At 42.7% G+C, this 20,336-nt stretch overlaps 2 protein-coding genes across 2 annotated transcripts in view; one reads left to right on the forward strand and one right to left on the reverse strand.

Annotated features, from left to right (window-relative positions):
* LAMTOR3 (late endosomal/lysosomal adaptor, MAPK and MTOR activator 3) overlaps positions 1 to 20,336 on the reverse strand; it is a 77,648-nt gene that overhangs the window by 18,238 nt on the left and 39,074 nt on the right. The window lies entirely within an intron of this gene.
* The window catches only part of DAPP1 (dual adaptor of phosphotyrosine and 3-phosphoinositides 1), a 43,444-nt gene continuing 28,628 nt past the window's right edge, over positions 5,521 to 20,336 (forward strand). Inside the window, exon 1 of the mRNA XM_077815063.1 lies at positions 5,521 to 5,793. Coding sequence (XP_077671189.1) covers positions 5,690 to 5,793 — 104 coding nt within the window. The 5' untranslated portion in view covers positions 5,521 to 5,689. The remainder of the gene's footprint in view (positions 5,794 to 20,336) is intronic.

A 20,336-nucleotide genomic window follows, 5' to 3' on the forward strand; every position in this document is an offset into this window, starting at 1 on the left:
CTAGAACCTGATGAGTCTACTCACATTGCTTAAAAGGAGTGATATGAAAAAATAAACCAGCGATAAGTACATTACAGTTTTCAAATTCTCTCCGTTTCAATTATCTAAAGCATTACTAATAAAAGCAATAAGTGTTTTTAAATGAGATTTTTATATTGATAGTGTCTCTTTACCATGTTGATTAGGTTAACAACTGTATAAAGCAGATTCTACTTTGTATTATAGTCATAAATCTACTGCAACCGAAGTCCAGATTTACAGCAGTCTAAATGAGCGCAGAATGTATCTCATAATTATTTCCTATTACATCCATGAATGTCGATAAACTTCTATTATATGCATTTAATAATTAGCTGTTGTTTATTCTAAAGTTAACTGAAATTATTCCAAACAACTTTAAACAACTGCTTCATAAACTTTGAGGCCAGAAGGGACCGTTATAATTGTCTATATAATTGTCATTATAATTCTGAACTCCTGCATAACACACGCAATAGACCCTCACACAGTTATATTGTCCATATTTCTGCATCACTTCCATAATTTCTGGTTGAACAATAGCATACGTTTTAGAAAAACATCCAATCTTGATGCAAAGACTTCAAGAGTCTATGGAGCATGGGAGCTTCTAATTAGAGAGTATCTATTGGGATTTAAAGCCTTGCCATAATTAGGGTGCCTTGCTACTGCATGGAATGGCAATAAAAATACTTAAGACAGGAAACAAAGGGTACTGCTACTACTTCTCCCTCCCCACAGTTTGCAGGCCAGCAGACTTTAAGTTTTATTTTTCTTGTGAGATGAATGTAAAATTTGCAAGTATTACCCTGAGACAGAGATTGTTGGGGGGCAGGGGAAAGTGTTTAAACCTATAATTTCCATGGCTATTTGAGTATCAAAGGGGGATCATTTAAGGGATCATTTCTGAGGAAAATGAAACACTTATGAAGCTGAGCATATAGTGTGGACAGGGGAAAGAGGAGGGATGCAACCAAACTATGCCTTCATCATCAAAACAGTACCTTATTATGTTGTTTCTGTTGATGATGTTTATACATTTGACTATGCTTCAGGCTGACCAGTGAGCTGGAACATTGCTGTTTCCTACCAGTCTCCTCCATGAACTAATTACTCTGTGGCAGCAGCTTTTGTACCTGAGCATGAGGAATGAACCCTGACCCTAGAGCCTGTGGTATTCTGGGAAACCTAGTTTAGCAGTCACATGGCCTTTCTGTTCCCAGTGTGTCTGTAATTGGTTCAAGTGAAGAATGTGATTTTAAGAATTATTAGATGTAGCTGATTAGAGTGACAATCAATAGGCACAATATGCAAGTTTGTTTGTTTTTTCTGTATGAAGAGAAATTCACATGCCAAGTAGGAGGAAGCAACTTCTCTAAAATGAGCTGAGCTTGACAGCTAGGTAACATTCACCTACCAAGATGCACTGCTGCAGAGAACACAAGAGCTTATAAAAGCCTGTCTCAAGCTATGAGCATTGAGCTATGAGCTTTTATGCTGATTTGTGACGCAGTTGGTAAAGCCCTTAAAAAGGCTTGTGATGGTTTGTTGTTTGGATTTTATTAAATTTCTTCTTTTAGTCTTTTTTCAAATAAAGAGAAATTTTGATTTGCACCTTTCTTTTTCTCACAATGAGATAACCCAGACATGGAGAAAAAAAAAGAAAATAAATAAAAAGGTCATTTCAAACATCTCTGCAAACTTTGATAGAAGCAAGGCAGCTGGTAGGATAGGAAAGAAAAAAAATATCAAGCTCAAAAGGACAATGGAGATGTCAAAAATATCTATGATTGCCTGAAAGAAATGTATGGATTACAGTTCCAGGCTCCCAAAAGAAATGTTATCTAGTGAACTTTTTAATGGATAAAAAAGCTACAAAGATGCACTGGGAAAAAGCCTCTCCCACTATGACCAATAGCAACCTGTGGGAAGCTAACAAGCAAGCTCATTTGAACCAGCCAAAATGATATCTGGGGCAGAATTTGTTTTGATGTGAGATGTATAGTCAAGGAGAGAAGGTGGCACATTGCAGGCAGAGAAAGCAAGAGTTAGAGGAGCAACTAGCAAACAATTCATGCCTAACCTGTGGAAAATCTTACAGAGCATTAGCCATCACTGAGTTCACGAAAGTTCTTTCCTTCTAAATTGTTTAATCTGTAACACAAAGAGCAACAAAGAAGTAGGCCTTCATTGCAAATCAAATAAATTGTTCTAGACTAGTTTCATTTTAGTGCATATTTTATTTTTGAGAAATCAGTGCCAAGACAAAGAGCATGACCTTTACAAACACATGATATTTTGCTTTCACAAGCAAACAGCAACCGTTAGGAGGATATTTGCATATCTTTAATGTACAGCTTCTTTAAATGGCAAAGCAAGCCCTGATGTGAAATGAAAGGAAGGTTGACAGAAGATGTAAGGATAAAGTCCCAAATCAACAAATGAGCAAGGCAGTCTAATGATAGGACACAGAGTGGGGCTCTGCAGAACCGCCACTCAAAAATACAAAGGTCTGGTGAGTTTAACCAGGATACACTGGTAAATTCATGAGTTTGGGACTGTTTGAGTCTGGTGTGGGGAGAAGAAAGAGGAAGGAAGTGTGGTGCTCTAGAATCACTGAATCTGTAAATGTGCTTAGTTGTCAACATGACATATTTTTTTTCCAAGGGATAATCCTCTAAATAAAATGGGATTCTGAGCGGGATATCCAACTATTGGAGGCTTGTGCCTGAATCTATTTTGAATTTTTGGTTATATGTAACATAATATTAACAGATTCACTTTTAAAATCAAGATTGGATGTTTTTCTGAAAGATCTGCTCTAGAATTTAATTCAGAGACGTTCTCTGGCCTGTGTTATACAGGAGGTTACACTAGGTGATCACAGCGGTCCCTTGTGGCCTATAATCTATGAATCTTTAATTAGCAGGGCACCAGGCTATTCTTGCCAACCTTTCATGTTTGACCAATACACCATAACAACATGTGTTATTCACATTACTGTGTATATCAGAAAAGTACATATCAGTTCTGTTCACTCCTTTAAGTATACACCACTCACTCAACAATGGGCATAAGGTGCAAATTTCAGACTGAGTGTATTACATTAAAGTATTTGCTACAAGCAATTTTTGGTTCAGTCATGCATTTGAAATCTGTGTTAAATTTGTAAACTATCACTTAAAATTCTCTAGGGGTTTCCTAGTCCTGCTTGTAGGCTAAGGGGCTCTGTAGAGAAGGGTACAATCAGAGTCTATCAGCAGTCAGTTTGCAAGGAGCCAGCCTGCAGCAAGGTGGATTGAGTTATGCCTCTCTGCCTTAAGAAGCAGCCTGCTTTCTCTTTCTATGTTTTTGATTCTTTTATGTAAAAGTTCTGTATTTTAAGAAATAAAGTACTATTGCAATTCAGCCTCCCAGAAAGAGTATTTTATGCTTTTTGCTATTTTCTCTGTTTCTATATCATGAATATAACAGGTTCATTGAAACATTTTCACATTAACAAAGTGGCTTAACAAAGACAAGAATTTGCCAGCATTTGCATAATCAAAGTGTATAAAATAACCTCATGAATAAAAACAGTTTAAAAAGCAATGAAAAAATACATACCCAGAAAATTCAGCAGAAACATTACCTTAAACACATATAAAAAGATGCACAAAATGCAGCCACTACATTGTAAAAATCATAAGAACATCCACCAAAACTAACAACAGCTTTGCAAAACGAATAAACACCAACAATGGGGAAATGTCAAAGGTTCTGGGACTTGATTAAATATCTGGTAGTTGACACTTTTCTGAAGCTATGAAAACCGCATCCCGTGAGGCTCAGTCCTCACACAACTCCCCTCACACTGTGGCTCTCACTACTTGATATTATCTTCTTGAGATGGATGAGGCATGATAGTCTACTAAACCCACTAGGCCACTGACATCTTCAGGAGGCAGTCAGCAGGCCTGCCCCTTTCTGTGCAGACTTCAGAGGATAAATCCCAAAACAAATCTGCTAATAGGTAGGTGTGGAATTGTGTGTGGAGAAGAGACTTCAGGATAGCCTTGAGAAAATCTACTGTTGATAGGTATGAATGGGGAAGGTAAGGAGGTAGCAGTAGCAGGAAAAAAGATTCCTCCCTTTGTGCATCGCTGGACATACACATCACACAAATGGAGCAGTAATGATGGGCAGGAAGGAGGAGATAAATCCAGACTATTTCCATCTCCCACCTCTCCCCCCCAACCACCTGATAGGACTTAGGAAAATTTAAACTTGTAATTCACCACTGGAACAGCTACATAAGAATAGCCATACTGGTCAGACCAAAGGTCCATCTAGCCAGTATCCTGTCTTCCGACAGTGGCCAATGCCAGGTGGCCCAGAGGGAATGAACAGAACAGGTAATCATCAAGTCTCCTGTCGCCCATTCTCCACGGGTGATAGTAACAGTAGAAGATGTAGCATACAGAGGCCTCAGGTGTTTTTAACACCACATCATACACCCAAGCTCTGAGTGACATGATGGCTGGCATTATCCCCAGGGGTGCCACATTGGTGGTGAATTACATGTTCCAATTCCCCTAATTCCCTAATAAGCAGCTAGAGTGTGTCAGGTGCAGGTTATCAAGCTGAACCATTGTCAAGGATAATGCAGCCTGCATACATCCCCTGCACACTTGTCACTCATGGAAGGATTGTGTTGCTGAGGCACAGTCGCTTTGGGAGCTCCCCCGACTCCCTATGGCCAGAGCCTCCCCAAAATCCCCCCACAAATGCAGAGCGCCCTACACAACCCTGCAGGTCGAGAGGAACAAGGGCGGGGGGGGGGGAGGAGGAGGAGGAGGGAAGAAGCCAGCAAACGGAGCGGGCCAGGGCCCCTTCTGAGCGTGGGCCCAGCTCCATGGCGTCACTGGAAACCCAGAACCCTGCAGGGGTCAGCAACCTTTCAGAAGTGCTGTGCTGAGTCTTCATCTATTCACTCTAACTGAAGGTTTCGCCTGCCAGTACTGCATTTTACCATTTGTAGACGGTCTCTTTCTATAAGTCGATAATATATAATGGAACTATTGTTGTATGTAGAGTAAATGAGGTTTTTAAAGGTGTTTAAGAAGCTTCATTTAAAATTAAATTAAAATGCAGAGCCCCCTCCCTGGACCGGTGGCCAGGACCCGGGCAGTGTGAGCGCCACTGAAAATCAGCTGGCGTGCCCTAGGTTGCCTACCCCGGCTTACTCAGGTCCTGGAGTGAGAAAGGGAAGCCACTACAGGTCTCCAACAGGGCGGTGTCACAGAAGATGAGGAGGCAGAGAAAAGGTTGTTTGGAGGCGGGGAATTGCCGAGGCTTGGTCCCTAGCCACAAGCCTTCCTCCTCCTCCTCCTCCTCCTCCTCTCAGCTCGAGCCACACGCACCTTCCACACAATGCCGCGCGCGCCGGCTGCATTCCCCCGGGGGCCAGCTCTTCCCTCCCTGCCGGCGCCTCGGGCAGGGTGGTTAGGTGCAGGGAGGGACCCGCTCTCACTTCCTCATTGGGCTCGCTTGCCATGCAGCAGCAGCAGCGGGCTGCTGCTCGTGCGGAGCGCCTCCTCCGCGGCCGCTGAGCGGGAGCCGGGGCAGGGAGCCCCCTGTCTCTGCCTGCCCGTCCCCGCGCGCGGCGGGGCGCGAGCCGCAGGTGGTGCGGATGGGCAAAGCAGAGCCGCGAGGAGGCGCGAAGATGAGCCGAGGCACGGGGGTCCTCCCCGCGGAGCAAGAAGGGGACGTGCTAGAGGAGCTGCAGAGCCTAGGGTAAGGGGCAGCAGGGCCCTGGGCTTTCCCTGCACCGCGCGCGGTGGGGGGGTCAAGCCAGTGTTTGAAGCCCTCCCCCCCAGAAATCGCATGGCTGGTACCTAGCTGCAGGTCACTCCTCCCTGCTGCTGGCCCGTCGCCTCCTTTCCCTCCCGCCCTGGAAGCCAGAGGGGAAGTAGGGATCGCTCTGCATTGTGTGGATGGTGAGCAATCGCAGGAATGCCCGGGGCTGCTTCCACCGTGGCAGCTGCAGGAGGGCGGCTGGGTTTGGGGCCTCCAGCCCAAGACAACGGTTGTGATGGTCGTCCCCCTCCTTCCCCACCAGGAATGAGGAAGTTGCTCTGTGCGTCTGCCTGCGTGCGGGTCTCCGTACAGCTGGGTGGATGTGTGGTATCAGCATGAAGGGATCATTTCAAGTTTCTGTTTGAGAATTATTATTATTCTTTTTTTTAAAAGAGGATGATCTGTTAAATCACCCAAAATGTGAATTTAAAAAATGCGGAAAAGCCTGCAAGAAACTTTATCGATTAAAGAGGGACATTTCAGCAGCTGTTAGGATTTGAGGTTGTCTGCTGTTGCTGAATAGTCTTTGAGAGTTAGCATTTTTTTCAGAACATTTTAACAGAATTATGATTTATTTATTTGAATGCGCCGTTGAAAAAATAAGGGGTGAGGAGAGAAAAAAACAACAACCCAGTAATATGAAGGTTCTGCATGACTATTTGCTTGTGTTTGGTACCTTTGCTATGATCATTATGAACTGGGAGATAATGAGGAGTTAAAGTGTGTCCTTATGCTTGATCAGAAATGAGAACTACTACTGGGCTAAAATGGTAGTAGCTGGCAAATTACACAGACCAAATGCTTGTTCTGCAACTACACCAGAGCCTCCAATTAACTTCAAAGTAAGCTCTGTGTGTGCATCCAAGGGCAGAATTTGGCCTCCTTCCATATGGCCAAATTCTGTGCTGACTTACACCCTTTGCAATTCCTTTCATTTCTAGTGAGGTTGCATGGGGTGCCATTGACCACAGCATTTGGAACATCTTCCTGCAGTTTGGTTTTATTCACTAAAATAACTCCTGCTGAAACACAAAATCCAGCAAAAGCCTTTTCAACAGGCGTGGCTGCTCCCCAAGTTCCTGTCCAAAGACTGCATAGCCCACGCCATCTCTAGAGCGTCACTCCTCTCTCCTTAACACCTGATTGAGTTAGCGAAAGGTCTGCAACAGGGAGTTCAGCAAAACAAGCATAACATTTTCCCCACTAGATCATCATCTGCTTGGTTTGGTTTGGTTTCAGTCAAACACACCCAGCTTGTTACACAGTACTTCTGAAAACGTGTCACAAATTGGGTGCCCAGAAATGGAGTCACTCAAAATTACTAGCCACTGTTGAAAATGTGAGAGACACACACACAAGTTTAAACTATGGGCCAGTTCCTTTCGCATAGGGTGATCAGATGTCCCGTTTTTAAAGGGACGGTCCTGTTTTTTGGGACTTTTTCTTATATAGGCACCTATTACCCTGAATGCCCTGTCCCGTTTTTTCACAGATGCTATCTGGTCACCCTACTTATGCACTGCTGGTAATTGGTTGAGTGCATTTTGTAAGATCTGCCTACAGTGCTTTCATCATGCCAAGACAGTGAAACTGACTAGGCTTGCATCAGTTTCAGGCTGGCTGTGTTGCTCTAAGCAAAAGCTGTGGATGGGAGCAACAGCACAGATGGGATTGAGGAGGGGGAGAGGAGGCAAAGGAGGAAGGAGAAAACCACAAATAAAATCCCAGAAACAGAAAGGCTGGGAGGGCATCTATAGTTTCCGAGGAAGTTGGTGAAGATTAGAAGACCCACAAAGGAAAAAAAAATGCTTAATGTAAGGGTGGAGATTATGTGTCTGTTTCTTTTGATGGCAAGTTTAATGAATGAAGAAAGTAAATTTGACATGCTGAAGAAACTCAGAATTAAAACCTCCTCCCAACAGGTATTACCCCCACCCCCATTTGAAAGTGTAGAGGCGGGAAGATCTACTCATGGCAAATGTGAAATGAAAGCACTGAGTAATGGTTCCCACAGCAACTGTAACTTATTTCTCTTTTTCATTTGTAATATTACTGGTCATGATGTTAAAGGTATGCTTTAGCCATGTGCAAATAGGCTGAGTTGCAGCTGCTGTGAGAATCATTACCTGACTTATTACATTCTCATTACCTGACTTATTAATTTAGACCCTGATTCAGTCAGTTAGTCTGAGCAGGCAGAGACCTGGGCCCACATGGAGCCCCACTGACTTCAGTAAAAAGAAAAGGAGGACTTGTGGCACCTTAGAGACGAACACATTTATTTGAGCATAAGCTTTCGTGAGCTACAGCTCGCTTATGCTCAAATAAATGTGTTCATCTCTAAGGTGCCACAAGTACTCCTTTTCTTTTTGCGAATACAGACTAACACAGCTGCTACTCTGAAAACTGACTTCAGTGGGGATCCATCCTCAGAGACAACCTTGCAGGATCACAGCTTTAAATTTTCAACTGTGACATAGCAGATCAGGACACGCAGGTGAATGTAACACAGATGCAGGGATGGATTGAAAAGGAGAAGGGCTGCAACTTTATTTTATTTAATTTTAATGGGAGGGACTCCACCCCCATCAATATCAGGCATCTACTTGAGCGCAAGTGCAACGTTAAAAGGCTCCTTGCCAAATAACCAATATTCAGGGTTGGCCCCCTTCAGTCTAACTGCTAAGATTCAGCCCATCTCTGAATCCTCCCACCCTCCCCTAATGAGGGGGAACGAGAGTATACAGGAAGGGTACCTCAGTCTGAGAAGACAGTCTCCCCTTTTTTCTCTCAGTTAATAGGATCCACAAGTTATCTCACTGGCTCCTTGAAGCCTCTCACCTACAGTGGACCTGGGGATCCATCCACATAGACCATCTTGCAAGATCACAGCCTTAAATTCTAACCTATAATGTAGGCTTTTTCGGTTAACATCAGTCTTTAGGATAAAGACAAATGACTACCCATACATGTGTGCAGTCCCTAGTGCAACCAGACTTGGAACCTGATTGGGGCCTCTCAGCATTACTTTAATATAAGTAATGTAATTGAAATTCTTTAAAGAAAAAAATAGATAGTGAGTGATCACATACTGAAAGAAATGACTGTGCATTTATTCCAACCGGTAATATGAGAATCAAATGGAAAAATAACTAAGGGAAAAAATAAAAGGAAAGATGCTGGGAGTTTTGTAATACATTGGATTGGACCTGGCCTATATTAGAAAAGTTGGATCAGTGTAACAATTTAAAAATCAATGTAGTTACACCAGTGCAAACCCCTACTATAGATACATCTAAACCAGTTTAAGGCTTGATTTAGTTTAATTCCATAACCCTTTTTTGTTTCCTTATGGTGTATAAAGGAGGCCTGAATGGTTGGTTGACTTTTTGTTCATTTACTTGAAATGTTTTTGTCTGCTTGTTGTTATTCAGATTTAATCAGGAATGTCAGTTCTGGTCTTCCCTTGATTTACTGGAGGCCTTGTTGTGGGTACTATGAGATGTTTATTGTGAGTTCTGTCACACCTTAATTGAAGAGGTGGAAGGGTTAGATTGAATTGAAACAAAAAGGAGGAAGGTCAAGAGGAGAAAAAGTGAAGTTTTAACTGTTCCTTTAGGTCAAGTGCCAGTCCGCTCTTTCAGCAGTGGTTTGTGGCCTTTCAGCTATTTGTAATCCACTTTCTACTATAAAAGCTAAAACTGAGTTGTTCATTATTCCACTTGTTTTTTTAATAGAAGAAAGTGAGTTGAAACTGGCTGTTAGGCCATAAACTGCTATTGAAAAGGCAGCTAGACATTTGGGCCACAGGACAGGGGAGATAAGAACACAAATACCCCAGGAACTTTGGAAAAATAAGTTAATATTAGAAGGAAATGTTTAAAAAATTAATATAGTTAGAATAGTTTAGAACAGGTGTTTGTAACCTTTTCCCTAGTATTTTGTATCAGCTTTTGCGTAGAAACTAGTTTTCATAGTGGAAGGATACACACTGTGTAAAGACCACATAAATAATGTGTTTTTTAAATTAACTGTAAAGTCAATGAGCCGCAGCTAATAGCACAAAATCATTATAGGTTACTGGCAAACTTTTTGGGTTGTTGAAGACACCTGGATGCACTTGGGACCAAGCAATAGAGGCTTGTTGCTAAAATGAAAACCATTAGGCATAAAGCACATTACACCTCCAAAAGAGGTGTGCAATTCATGTGCCAGTGAAGAAACTGCACCAGACATACCTTCTTCTTCACTGTATAGAAACAAAGAAGTTGGAGAGGTTTTGAAGAAGTAGCCATCGGAAATGGGAAACCATTTTAACTGAAGCGTGAGGAAAAAACTTCTTCATGTTTGAGGCAAAGGAGAGAGGCTACAGGAAATGCCTCATGTGTCACCCTGCCACCAAATCAGAAGCGGACAGGAATGTAAAATGACTGCAATAACTAGAACCCATGCACCCCATGGTGAAATCCTTCTCTAGACACCCAGAGTAATGCAGTAACTTCAAGTACTCTCTGTGCACTAATTTTGACAACAGTTGTTTGTATTTTTGTTGTGTCAAAACATTGAAACCAATGTTTGCAAAAAGCACCTTTTCCCTCCCGCCTCTGACATAACTCAGAAACATATATCACTCAAAATGTCAACAACCAGGAGGTAAGATTTTTTCCCTGAAAATTATAAACAGAGATAATCTCAAGCAATGTAAATCCAGTTCTTTGGGGTCTGACTGCAGATTTTCCTCAGATTGGGTTATTTTTCTCTAGAATCTCAGTTTTCTTTCAAGAGACATACTTTTAGTCTTTCTGATAGGCAAATTTCCCAATCAAATCAAAACCAGAACCTAGCCTCGCCTCACTCTCTCCTTTCTTTTGTTAAGCCACCATACAGTTTTGGAGAACCCCACCACCACAAGAAGTTTTTCCTCTTCGCATTCTCTTCCCTTTGGCCACCCAGTCTTGGGGAGTTGGGGAGGGGGTGGAAGGATGATGGCCGGTATAGGCAGTACATGTTCGGAGCTCTTTGGATAGCCAAGAGTTTTAGGGGTCAGATATTCATGAGTCAAGTGTGAAAACTCAAATGGTGCTAACAACACAAGGAAGGTGTGTGGTGCACTGAAAAGGTGCCTGGCAAAAGGAGCGAAAAGGGAAAAGCTGGAACATCCTGAATAGCCTAAGCCCTCGTCTACACTACGAGTTTAGGTCGAATTTAGCAGCGTTAGATCAATTTAACCCTGCACCCGTCCACACAACGAAGCTATTTTTTCAACTTAATGGGCTCTTAAAATTGATTTCTGTACTCCTCCCCGACGAGGGGATTAGCTTTGAAATCGACATCGCCGGGACTGGAGTCATCAGTTAAAACTCACTTCCCTGAAATTACTAAAAAGATTAAAAGGGAAGCACTGAAATTCACCGAGAGATACACAGAAGTGTCTGCAAAAGATTGTTAGCGAGACTTCTTACTGACAAAGGAGGAAATAAGGCAATTTTTAAAAATTCTGTATTTGGTTGCTCCTAGGATCTACGTATAGTGTTTATAGCTGTTTCTGTTCCTATATATGCTAACTTCTATTTGTGTTGTGATTAGAAACACGTTTGATGCAATCATGGGGCATAGGGGAATTCCATCCTCTTGTAATTCACATATTTGTGCAAGAGATTAGAATGTGGATCAGCTTGTCATCCGAGAAGCAAGAGGCCAGTTCTGCAGTGTAATTTCAATAGGTATGAGTTGCAGTGCTACGGTTCATTTTCTGTTCTTTCTGGTATGGAGGTGACAGCAACATTGTGTGATACTATTTTTGAAGTGTTTTTTCTGTACATGCCAAGCGTTTCTTTTTTGTAAGGTGTATACAGTTCATCTCTTGTTTTTCCACACTGATGGGTTTTGTACATACTTAAATAGTATGCTATGCTATACTGAACAACACATTTCTTTAGGTAGAAAAAGGGAGGAAACGAGACCACATTCAGGCCTTTATACTGTAGTGATACATTTTTATTATGTACTCTGACAGAGTGATGAGCACAGGATAAACGCTTAGGGTCCTCTTCTGTCCTCCTGTATCTATCTGTTTAACCAAGGTCAGAATTAGACCCTTATGGAAATAGATTATTAGATTAGAAAGCAGGTGAGAATGCAAAGATGAAGAAAAGGAAATTGGAGACACACAGAAATAGATAATCAGTTGAGAGAAGGGGAAGAGAAAATGGAAGTGAGAGTGGAAGAGATTAAAGAAGTGTAAGGAGAGAAAGAATACAGCTAGAAAAGACATAAGCCTTTAAGGTTGGAAAAATTACTTTCAGTTACTCATGTTCCTACATTTTATTATTTTTTCTCTAGCAAAACAAAGTAATGGAGGAGGATCTGACCTTAAAGTCTGGTTTTGTTCTGCAAAGTAGGCCCCTTCTTACCCAGTAGCTCTGCTCCCTGTGATATTAGTTTCTGTTTACTGACTAAAATAATTTTCTGCTATCCTTTACTCATTTTAGCCTTACAGAGGGAGAGGGAGTTTGATGCTATTTCTGTTCGCACTCCATCAGCAAAATTATTAGCTATGTCCTAATTGCAGAATCCTTACTGTTAGTGACATGTGAGGCAGAAAGAACCCAGTTTGACTCTCAGATGCCAGATGGAGTTTCCAGGGCTAGTAGGTAGAAAAAGATAATTTTTTAAAACTGGTAACTCAGCATAATTGATCTGGAAATCAATGAGACAATAAATACAGGAACCAGTGATGCCATATTGCAAAGTCACTTTTCAGAGTAGTGGTCCACTTTGTGTCTGATCCAATGCCCACTGAAGTCATAAAAGTCTTTCCTATTGACTTCAGTGGGCTTTGGATCTGGCTCTTTCTGTCTGGGAACATGCATAATTCCATGGGCAATAGAAAGGTAAGAGAGGTGTCATTTGATTTGCAAAAATCTACAGAATCCTAATTGGGTATCATTCAAAATCCCGTTATCCCACAAGGACAGTGGTACCAAACACGACAAACTAGAACAATTATGCAGGTTAGACAAACACCCCTGTCAGGAATGGTCTAGATAATCTTAGTCCTGCCACGAGTGCAGGGGACTGAACTAGATGACCTCTCGAGGTCCTTTCCAGTTTCATGATTCGATGCAGATATATAGTCAAGAAAATGTTTAAAAATAGGGTTTTTTAATTTTACGTAAGACAGGCATGTCAAACATGCAGCCCTCACACAGCTAAAACGTGACCCTTGACTGACAGTACTCTGTTACCAGTTAATGCTCAGAACGCGATACCCAATTAATTTTTTGATGTTACAGATTACGGTAAGTGGAAGCAGTGCTTCAAGCTGATTTACCATCACTGGCAAAAAAAGAAGTACCGGTAGTTCAGCAGTATTGATTATCAGCTTTGTTTATTACGTCAGAAGAGTCGTAATGCTGATGTCTTAACCAGTGCTTCGTCTCCAGAAATGACTGGAATCCATCCGCAAATGGTATGCACGTTGGTACGTAAGTACAGTAGCGCCTCAGCGTTATGAACACCAGAGTTATGAACTAACCAATCACACACCTCATTTGGAACCAGACATATGCAATCCGGCAGCAGCAGATACAACAAAAACCAAAAAAACAGTACCGTACTGTGTTAAACGTAAACTACTAAAAAAATAAAGAGAAAGGAGCATTTTTCTTCTGCCTAGTAAAGTTTCAAAGGTGTATTAAGTCAATGTTCAGTAGTAAACTTTTGAAAGAACAACCATACTGTATTGTTCAGTTTTACGAGCAACCTCCATTCCCGAGGTGTTCGGAATGCTGAGGTTCTACTGTACATTACAGAACGTAATTCAACGTCTTCTGTGAAGAGCAGACTGAGGTCTTTGAAGTCATTTTCCAAAGTGTACAGGACTTGCCAAACCAGTTCCACTCACCCAGCGTACATTCCACTCTCTCTGACCTATTGTGCACCCTGGAGAGCTGCAATACCATGGAACGGATCAAGCAATTTCATCAGGTTGAATTGGTGACAAAGCCAACTGTTGGAATGGTGCGGCATGAAGATGGTTGAGCTTCAGTTGCTTTTTATTCGATTTGTCAGGACTGCTAATTGGAATTTGCACCTTGCAGCACTGGAAGACTTCATGAAATAGTGTTTTGCTCTAGATGAACTATTCTGCGATGATTGCCTGGTACCTCACTGAAATAAGAGGTGTAGAAAAGTCTGACCTGGACATATGAGAAGAATTTCAAAAAGGAAATTGGGTTGTTAAAAGGTCGACAGTTCCCTTCTGTGCTCTTAGCTCAGATGAAGCCTTAGAACATGAAAACAGAGCAATGAAGGTCGTTGGGGGCTGGTGGGCATAACACAGCATCCAAATGCTCTCCGCTGTTTTTTTCTAACAGCTCCAGAACTCCACTGAATTTGGAATGAAACATTAATCGTGACTGGGATGACCTGACCGGGGTGGGCAAACTTTTTGGCCCGAGGGCCACATCAGGGTTGCAAAACTTTATGGAGGGCCAGGTAGGAAAGGCTGTGCCTCCCCAAACAGCCTGGACCCCGCCCCCCTATCCACCCCCTCCCACTTCCTGCCCCCCATCAGAACTCCTGACCCATCCAACTCCTTGTCCCCTGACCGCCCCCTCCCGGGACCCCTGCCCCAACCACCCCAAGGGACACCACCCCCACCCAGCCCCCCCTGCTCCCAGTCCCCTGACTGCCCCGACCCCTGTCCACACCCCTGTCCCGACTGCCCCCCGGGACCCCAACCCCTATCCAACCCCCTTTCTCCCCGGGCTCCTTGCATATGGCCCTTCACAGTCCAGCTTTCTCTAACACAGCTTCCTCTGGCCAATCCTCTTTTCACCCCAGCACAGTCACTGTTCACCCCTTCTTCTCTAACCACTTTCCAACTGCCCACTGCAGGCAGATTCTGAGCTCGAGCGGCCCTCTCCCGGGCGCTCTCTCTCTCCCCAGGACAGCGCTCCGTGCTGCTGTACCACGGCTGTCGCAGGTGCTAGGGCCAGGGCCTGGGTTACTATGGTAACACCTGCCAAGATTTGGCTGAACACTTGGTTAGGAGGCTGAAGAGAAAATTCTAGACCTGTGACAAAGTCCATCTAATCAATTAAAAATATTACCAGAAAGACGAGACCACGAAGCGTTCCAAGCAGGTGCTTGGGGCGGCAGTTAGAAAGGGGCGGCAGTTCCTCTGGCCACGGCAGCAATTCGGCGGCGGCTTCTCCCTTTGGCCGTCCGCGGCGGCAGTTCTTTGCACTGCTTGGGGCGGCAAAAACTGTAGAGCCGGCCCTGGAAGAGACTCCTTGGTTTTGCACCTTTCCACGACAAAATCATTGGCTCCACAAACACCTGCGGTGTCACAATGAAGAAGCTACTGTCTCGTGCTCGCACAAAGGATGAGTTAACTGCATATCTTGCAGGAAAAATGCTCCAGCATGCGAAGAATTGCCCAGAGAATTTTGTCATTGCATGGCCGAATGAAATTTCCGCCTCTTACTGTTCAATGGAGTTTCTTCGTAGTTCCCATGAGGAGGCCAACATTAAAATTACGTTGTACGCCATCAATGCCACAGAGAGATGATACTAAATTCCGAATTATTACAACACAGATGTTCTAGTGCTCTCTGTGAGACAGTACCGAAGACTTCGGCCAGATTCTGTTTTTGTGCCTGCAGTTGGGGGACAGCACTGCTGTTTATCCCTCAGAGATGTGTTCCTATCAGTTGGACTATTGGAAGAGGCCAGACTGCCAGGTTTCCATTTCCTTTCAGAGTGACACACTACTGGCAGGTTGGCTAGAAAGACCAAATTATCCCACTGGAAGGCATTTGATTCAGTCTCTGAAGACTCTCTCTCTCCTCACTCTGAAGGTGCTCAGAATGGCTGAGACAGTCGCTGAGGAGGTCATAAATGCACTGGAGGCATTCATATGCTGAGTTTACTGTTTGAAGACTGAAATTATGACACTTGCAGAGCTACGTTGGTGAATGGTTTCCAAACAAGCAGGCATATAGAGAAAAATTACCACTGACAAGGTATGCATTTATTCCAGCTATCAAGAGGGTAAATTATCAAGCAATGGAATGGCTCCAGAAAGGGGAGGACAGCTTTGGATGTGCTCAATCAATCAGGCATGAATGGGTCTTGGAGGATGGACTGACCACACCAGCTGCGGGTGAAATACCATGTGCTCCCCAATTAATCCTTCAGATAATCTAGTGCTCAGGTGCAAAGACCAAATGTTCCCTCTGCAAATGTTTGGCCAACAGCCTGCCTTGTAGTTTGGCACAGACAAGGATTGATGTGATAATGTGCCCTAGATGGAAATGACATAGATGATGGCTTTGATGAATAAATGTTTTCAGTCCTACATGGCAAGGCTAGCTTCCCTAGGATTACCAAAGGTCAATGTCTTTTTGGTGTAAGCAGTGCATCTCTATGTTAAAGTACAATTTTAAAATGTTGATTTTAAAATCATTTTTTCAAATACATCTACATAATTGTTCTAGATTTGTCATATTTGGTACGATTGTGTTTGTGAGAGAAAGGGCTTTCGAATGACACCCAACTGGACCCATTTCTGATGACACTGTATTATCAAAATTTCCGCCAACTGGAGGACCTGGAGCTGGGAGACAGAGGATGGGTGAGTGGGACAGTGAGTCCCCCCTGCCATGTTGCAGACACCATTGAAATGATGGTTCTGTAGATCTTTACAAATCAAATGACAGCTCCCTTATCTTTCTGTCACTAACTTGCCCAGAGAATGAGATTTTACTGCACTATGCTGCCAGACTCTTTACACTAAGGATGAAAGAATCTTCAGGCTGGTAAGATCTTGGGGACAGGAGAGAATCTTGGGTCAGTCTTGGTGTACGTGGGGGGATAGGAGGAGGACACCTCCACACCATGTCATTTTCAATTCAAATTCTCTTTTATAGAGTATAGCTGTGAAAATTCACCTGATTGGGGAGGAGGGGGGAAGATCCCTGATGGGGAGCCATGTGTAACCCACATCCCCTCAGTGCAGTGCTCTGTCCCCTTCACTTGGTAGCTGGGCCATGTAGAGAGATTCATAAGCCTCAACTAACAAAGGCTCTTTTAGTTTAGGGAAGAGGCTCATGCATTAAGATCTAGACTCCCAGGTTCACTCCCTGCTGCCAATGACACATTAATAGGTGCAATATCACATTGCTGCTTCACAAAATGAAATGGGGAAGCGACCCAAGTGCATAGTGATTGGTGTTGCTAAGAAGACACTGCCTAAATTCTTATTATGTGGAACTATGTGGGTGTTCTGATTTACTACTAGTTTCTCTCCATTAAGTCTTATCACTGAGGTAGATATTCTGCTCAAGACACAAAAAACGTGATGGGGTACAGACAAGCCCGTTCTTGCAAAAAATGTTATCTGAGACAAGTATCATTCCTGAGAGATTAAAAAAAATTGGAAGAAAAGCTACTTCTCATATTTGTCTGTACAGTGCCTGTCACCATGCTAAGTACATATGAATATTGTAAAATAAGAGGCCATAAGACTAACACGTTGTCTACACTGGGATTTTAACCACCACTGCAAACTCCTAGCACAGACACAATTTGTGCTATTGCACAGCTTACCCTGTTCGACAACAGGAGTTTGCACTGGTGGCTAAAAGCCAAGTGTAGATAAGACTTTAGAACAAGGCTGAGCTCTGTTCTTGCCTTTCAGGGGAGCTATCTCTTGTCATCTTTTATGTGAACAGCAGCTCCAGTAAAGCCTATCCTATCACTAATTTAATCTGTAAAACAGTAGGGTAGCAGAAGGTGACTAATTCCTGAAAAGAAAAGGAGTACTTGTGGCACCTTAGAGACTAACCAATTTATTTGAGCATGAGCTTTCGTGAGCTACAGCTCATCGGATGAAGTGAGCTGTAGCTCACGAAAGCTCATGCTCAAATAAATTGGTTAGTCTCTAAGGTGCCACAAGTACTCCTTTTCTTTTTGCGAATACAGACTAACACGGCTGTTACTCTAATTCCTGAAAGTTATTATCCTCTGAAGCAAGAGAAGTCAGTGCTCATTATTGCTATGTACATACTAAAAAAAAAAAAAAAAAAAGCCAGCATCAGACCAGTACCATCCTTGATCAGAATCAAAAATAAATGTTGTTCCCTCCCTGAATGAGCAGGGAAAATCTCCTATCAGAGGATGAGCCTCCAATAGTAAATTCATTAAAAGCGCTCTTAGACACTCACGTACTGTACCATGGTTACGAGCCTGGGATAAAGAGATGAGGTTACCCAGGGTAACAAGTAATTGAAGCAACAAACAGATGACAACAAGAATGTCCTTCTGGCAAAGGTGAAAAAATGAAGTTCTGTATCACAGAAGCTGAGTGATGAATAGTGGAGAGCCCAGACTAAAAAATAAAGCAGGAATCAAGAAATTGAAAATTAACTGAAGAGCTGAGGTTTTGCTGGGAGAAACGAGACCTTTTGGAGAAACAGTAACATCCAATAATGTACATCTATTAGACCTACTGGAAGACTTCCAAGGCCAAAGAGTCAGGGTGAACGTGCCCAGGAGAGGCACTAATTCAGCACAGCTTCCGGGCAGGGGAGGGGTCCTGTGTAAATAAGGTTGTAATTTAAAGCGGCTTTCCCCAAATGGAGGATGGTGGTGGGACTGTTACTTGGGTTTCCTTGGGGATCATGCCGTGGCTGGACACAGTGGTCCCCTGAGAGCATATGTGTTTGTGTGCGCACATGCCAATTAAGCCTAAAATAAATTTCTGGAGCAACGTATTAACATTACCAGGACTCAGTATAAGTTTGTTTGTCTGAGAGCATCACCTGTCTCTTTGGTTATGTTTCCAAGAAATGACTTTTGTGGAAATGATGAGACAAATAAATAAGATTGCATGGTCCCTCATTCCTCCTCTCTAAAAACAACCTTCCTTCTCTCCTCATATTGTACATAGGATTTATCACAGACAAAGGGGAGCTCATTGTAAAAATATTAGTACCACATAAATGAATGGCAGTGAAGATAGCTATGGCACTAGAATGCCTTAATCTCTCTCTTCACACAAAGCCCTCCAAAGAAGCCAAAGCAGGCTGTGTGTCCCTGGCTGACCTTCAGTACAATACGTCTGCAGTGTGTAGAGCTCTGTTTCTGGAACATTACTCAGAAAAGCAAACTATTTATTCTGAGTAAAGTAGGGGAGTTATTTTTGGCGGGACCTTCCCAAAAATCACTCTGATGACTCTCAGAGGTGTACAGAATCCAAACCATGGTGCAAATTCAAACAAATATTACATAAGATGCCTTTCAGTGTATTCAAAGAAAGCAAATTATTGGCATTACATGTGGCTGATCTTAGTGATGCATTCAAAGAGATAGATACTTTAACAGTGAACAGTCCTTTCATTTTATATCATACTAGCAGCAATATTAATTTCCTCTTAATAACATTAGCAGTACTTGTTTTAAATTACCAGTGAAGACTATAAATTGCCTTCTCCATCTGCCTATTGTTTCCCTCGCTTGGCCCAATCCCTTCTGTATTTAAGAAGCCACTGAGCTGTATGGGATTCCCTAATCCAAACAGTTGTCTGCTTCAGGCATCACATAGAATGAAAACAGAGATTAAGTTAAAATTGACCACCCAGGGTAAAGTTCTTTTGATCCAGCTCTCCTAGCTGAGTGTACTATATTCACACCCAAAAGATTTATTTATCGTCAATGTGTGAATAACAAGTGTACTGTAGTCTGCGGATATGTTTAGAATGGATTGTTTATTCACATAAGAACAGTTACACTGGGTCATCAGTGGTCCACCTCACCCAGTATCCTATCTTCTGATAGTGGCCAGTGCAAGCTGCTTCAGAGGGAGTGAACAGAACAGAGAAATTATAGAGTGATCCATCCCCTGTCATCCAGTCCCAGCTTCTAGCAGTCAGAGGTTTAGGGACACCAAGAGCATGGGGTTCCATCCCTGCCCATCTTGGCTAATAGCCATTGATAGACCTATCTTCCATGAACTTATCTAATTCTTTTTTGAACCCAGTTATACATAACCATGACTATACTGCTTTTCTTCAGTCAAATTTAAGGGGGCTGGTTAACAGTTTATTTCCAAATGGGGTTTTCCTGAAGATGCACAAATCGAGCTGAAAGTTATTTGTATTGTCAATAAATAATGGCTCTGGGTGGCTCCTCGGGTTAATTCAGGATGCTTTAATGAGCTTTGTGTGATTAAATTTGTGCAGAAGTAGACAAGTTCACTGTGAGAGACAGTAAAAGGATGTCTGGATCCTGTTTCAATACTGTATCAACAACTATCATTGACTATGTCTGCACAGTGCCTAGCACAATGGGACAAGTGAGGCTCCTAGGCAGTACTGCTGTAGAACTAAATTAAGAACAATATAAAAATGTGGAGTGTCATTGGGTTTAATACGTCTTCGTTATATATTTAACATTAAAATATTTCTATGGAT

The sequence above is a fragment of the Eretmochelys imbricata genome, chromosome 4 (assembly GCF_965152235.1).
Source record: "Eretmochelys imbricata isolate rEreImb1 chromosome 4, rEreImb1.hap1, whole genome shotgun sequence".
In the NCBI taxonomy this organism is placed as follows: Eukaryota; Metazoa; Chordata; order Testudines; family Cheloniidae; genus Eretmochelys; species Eretmochelys imbricata.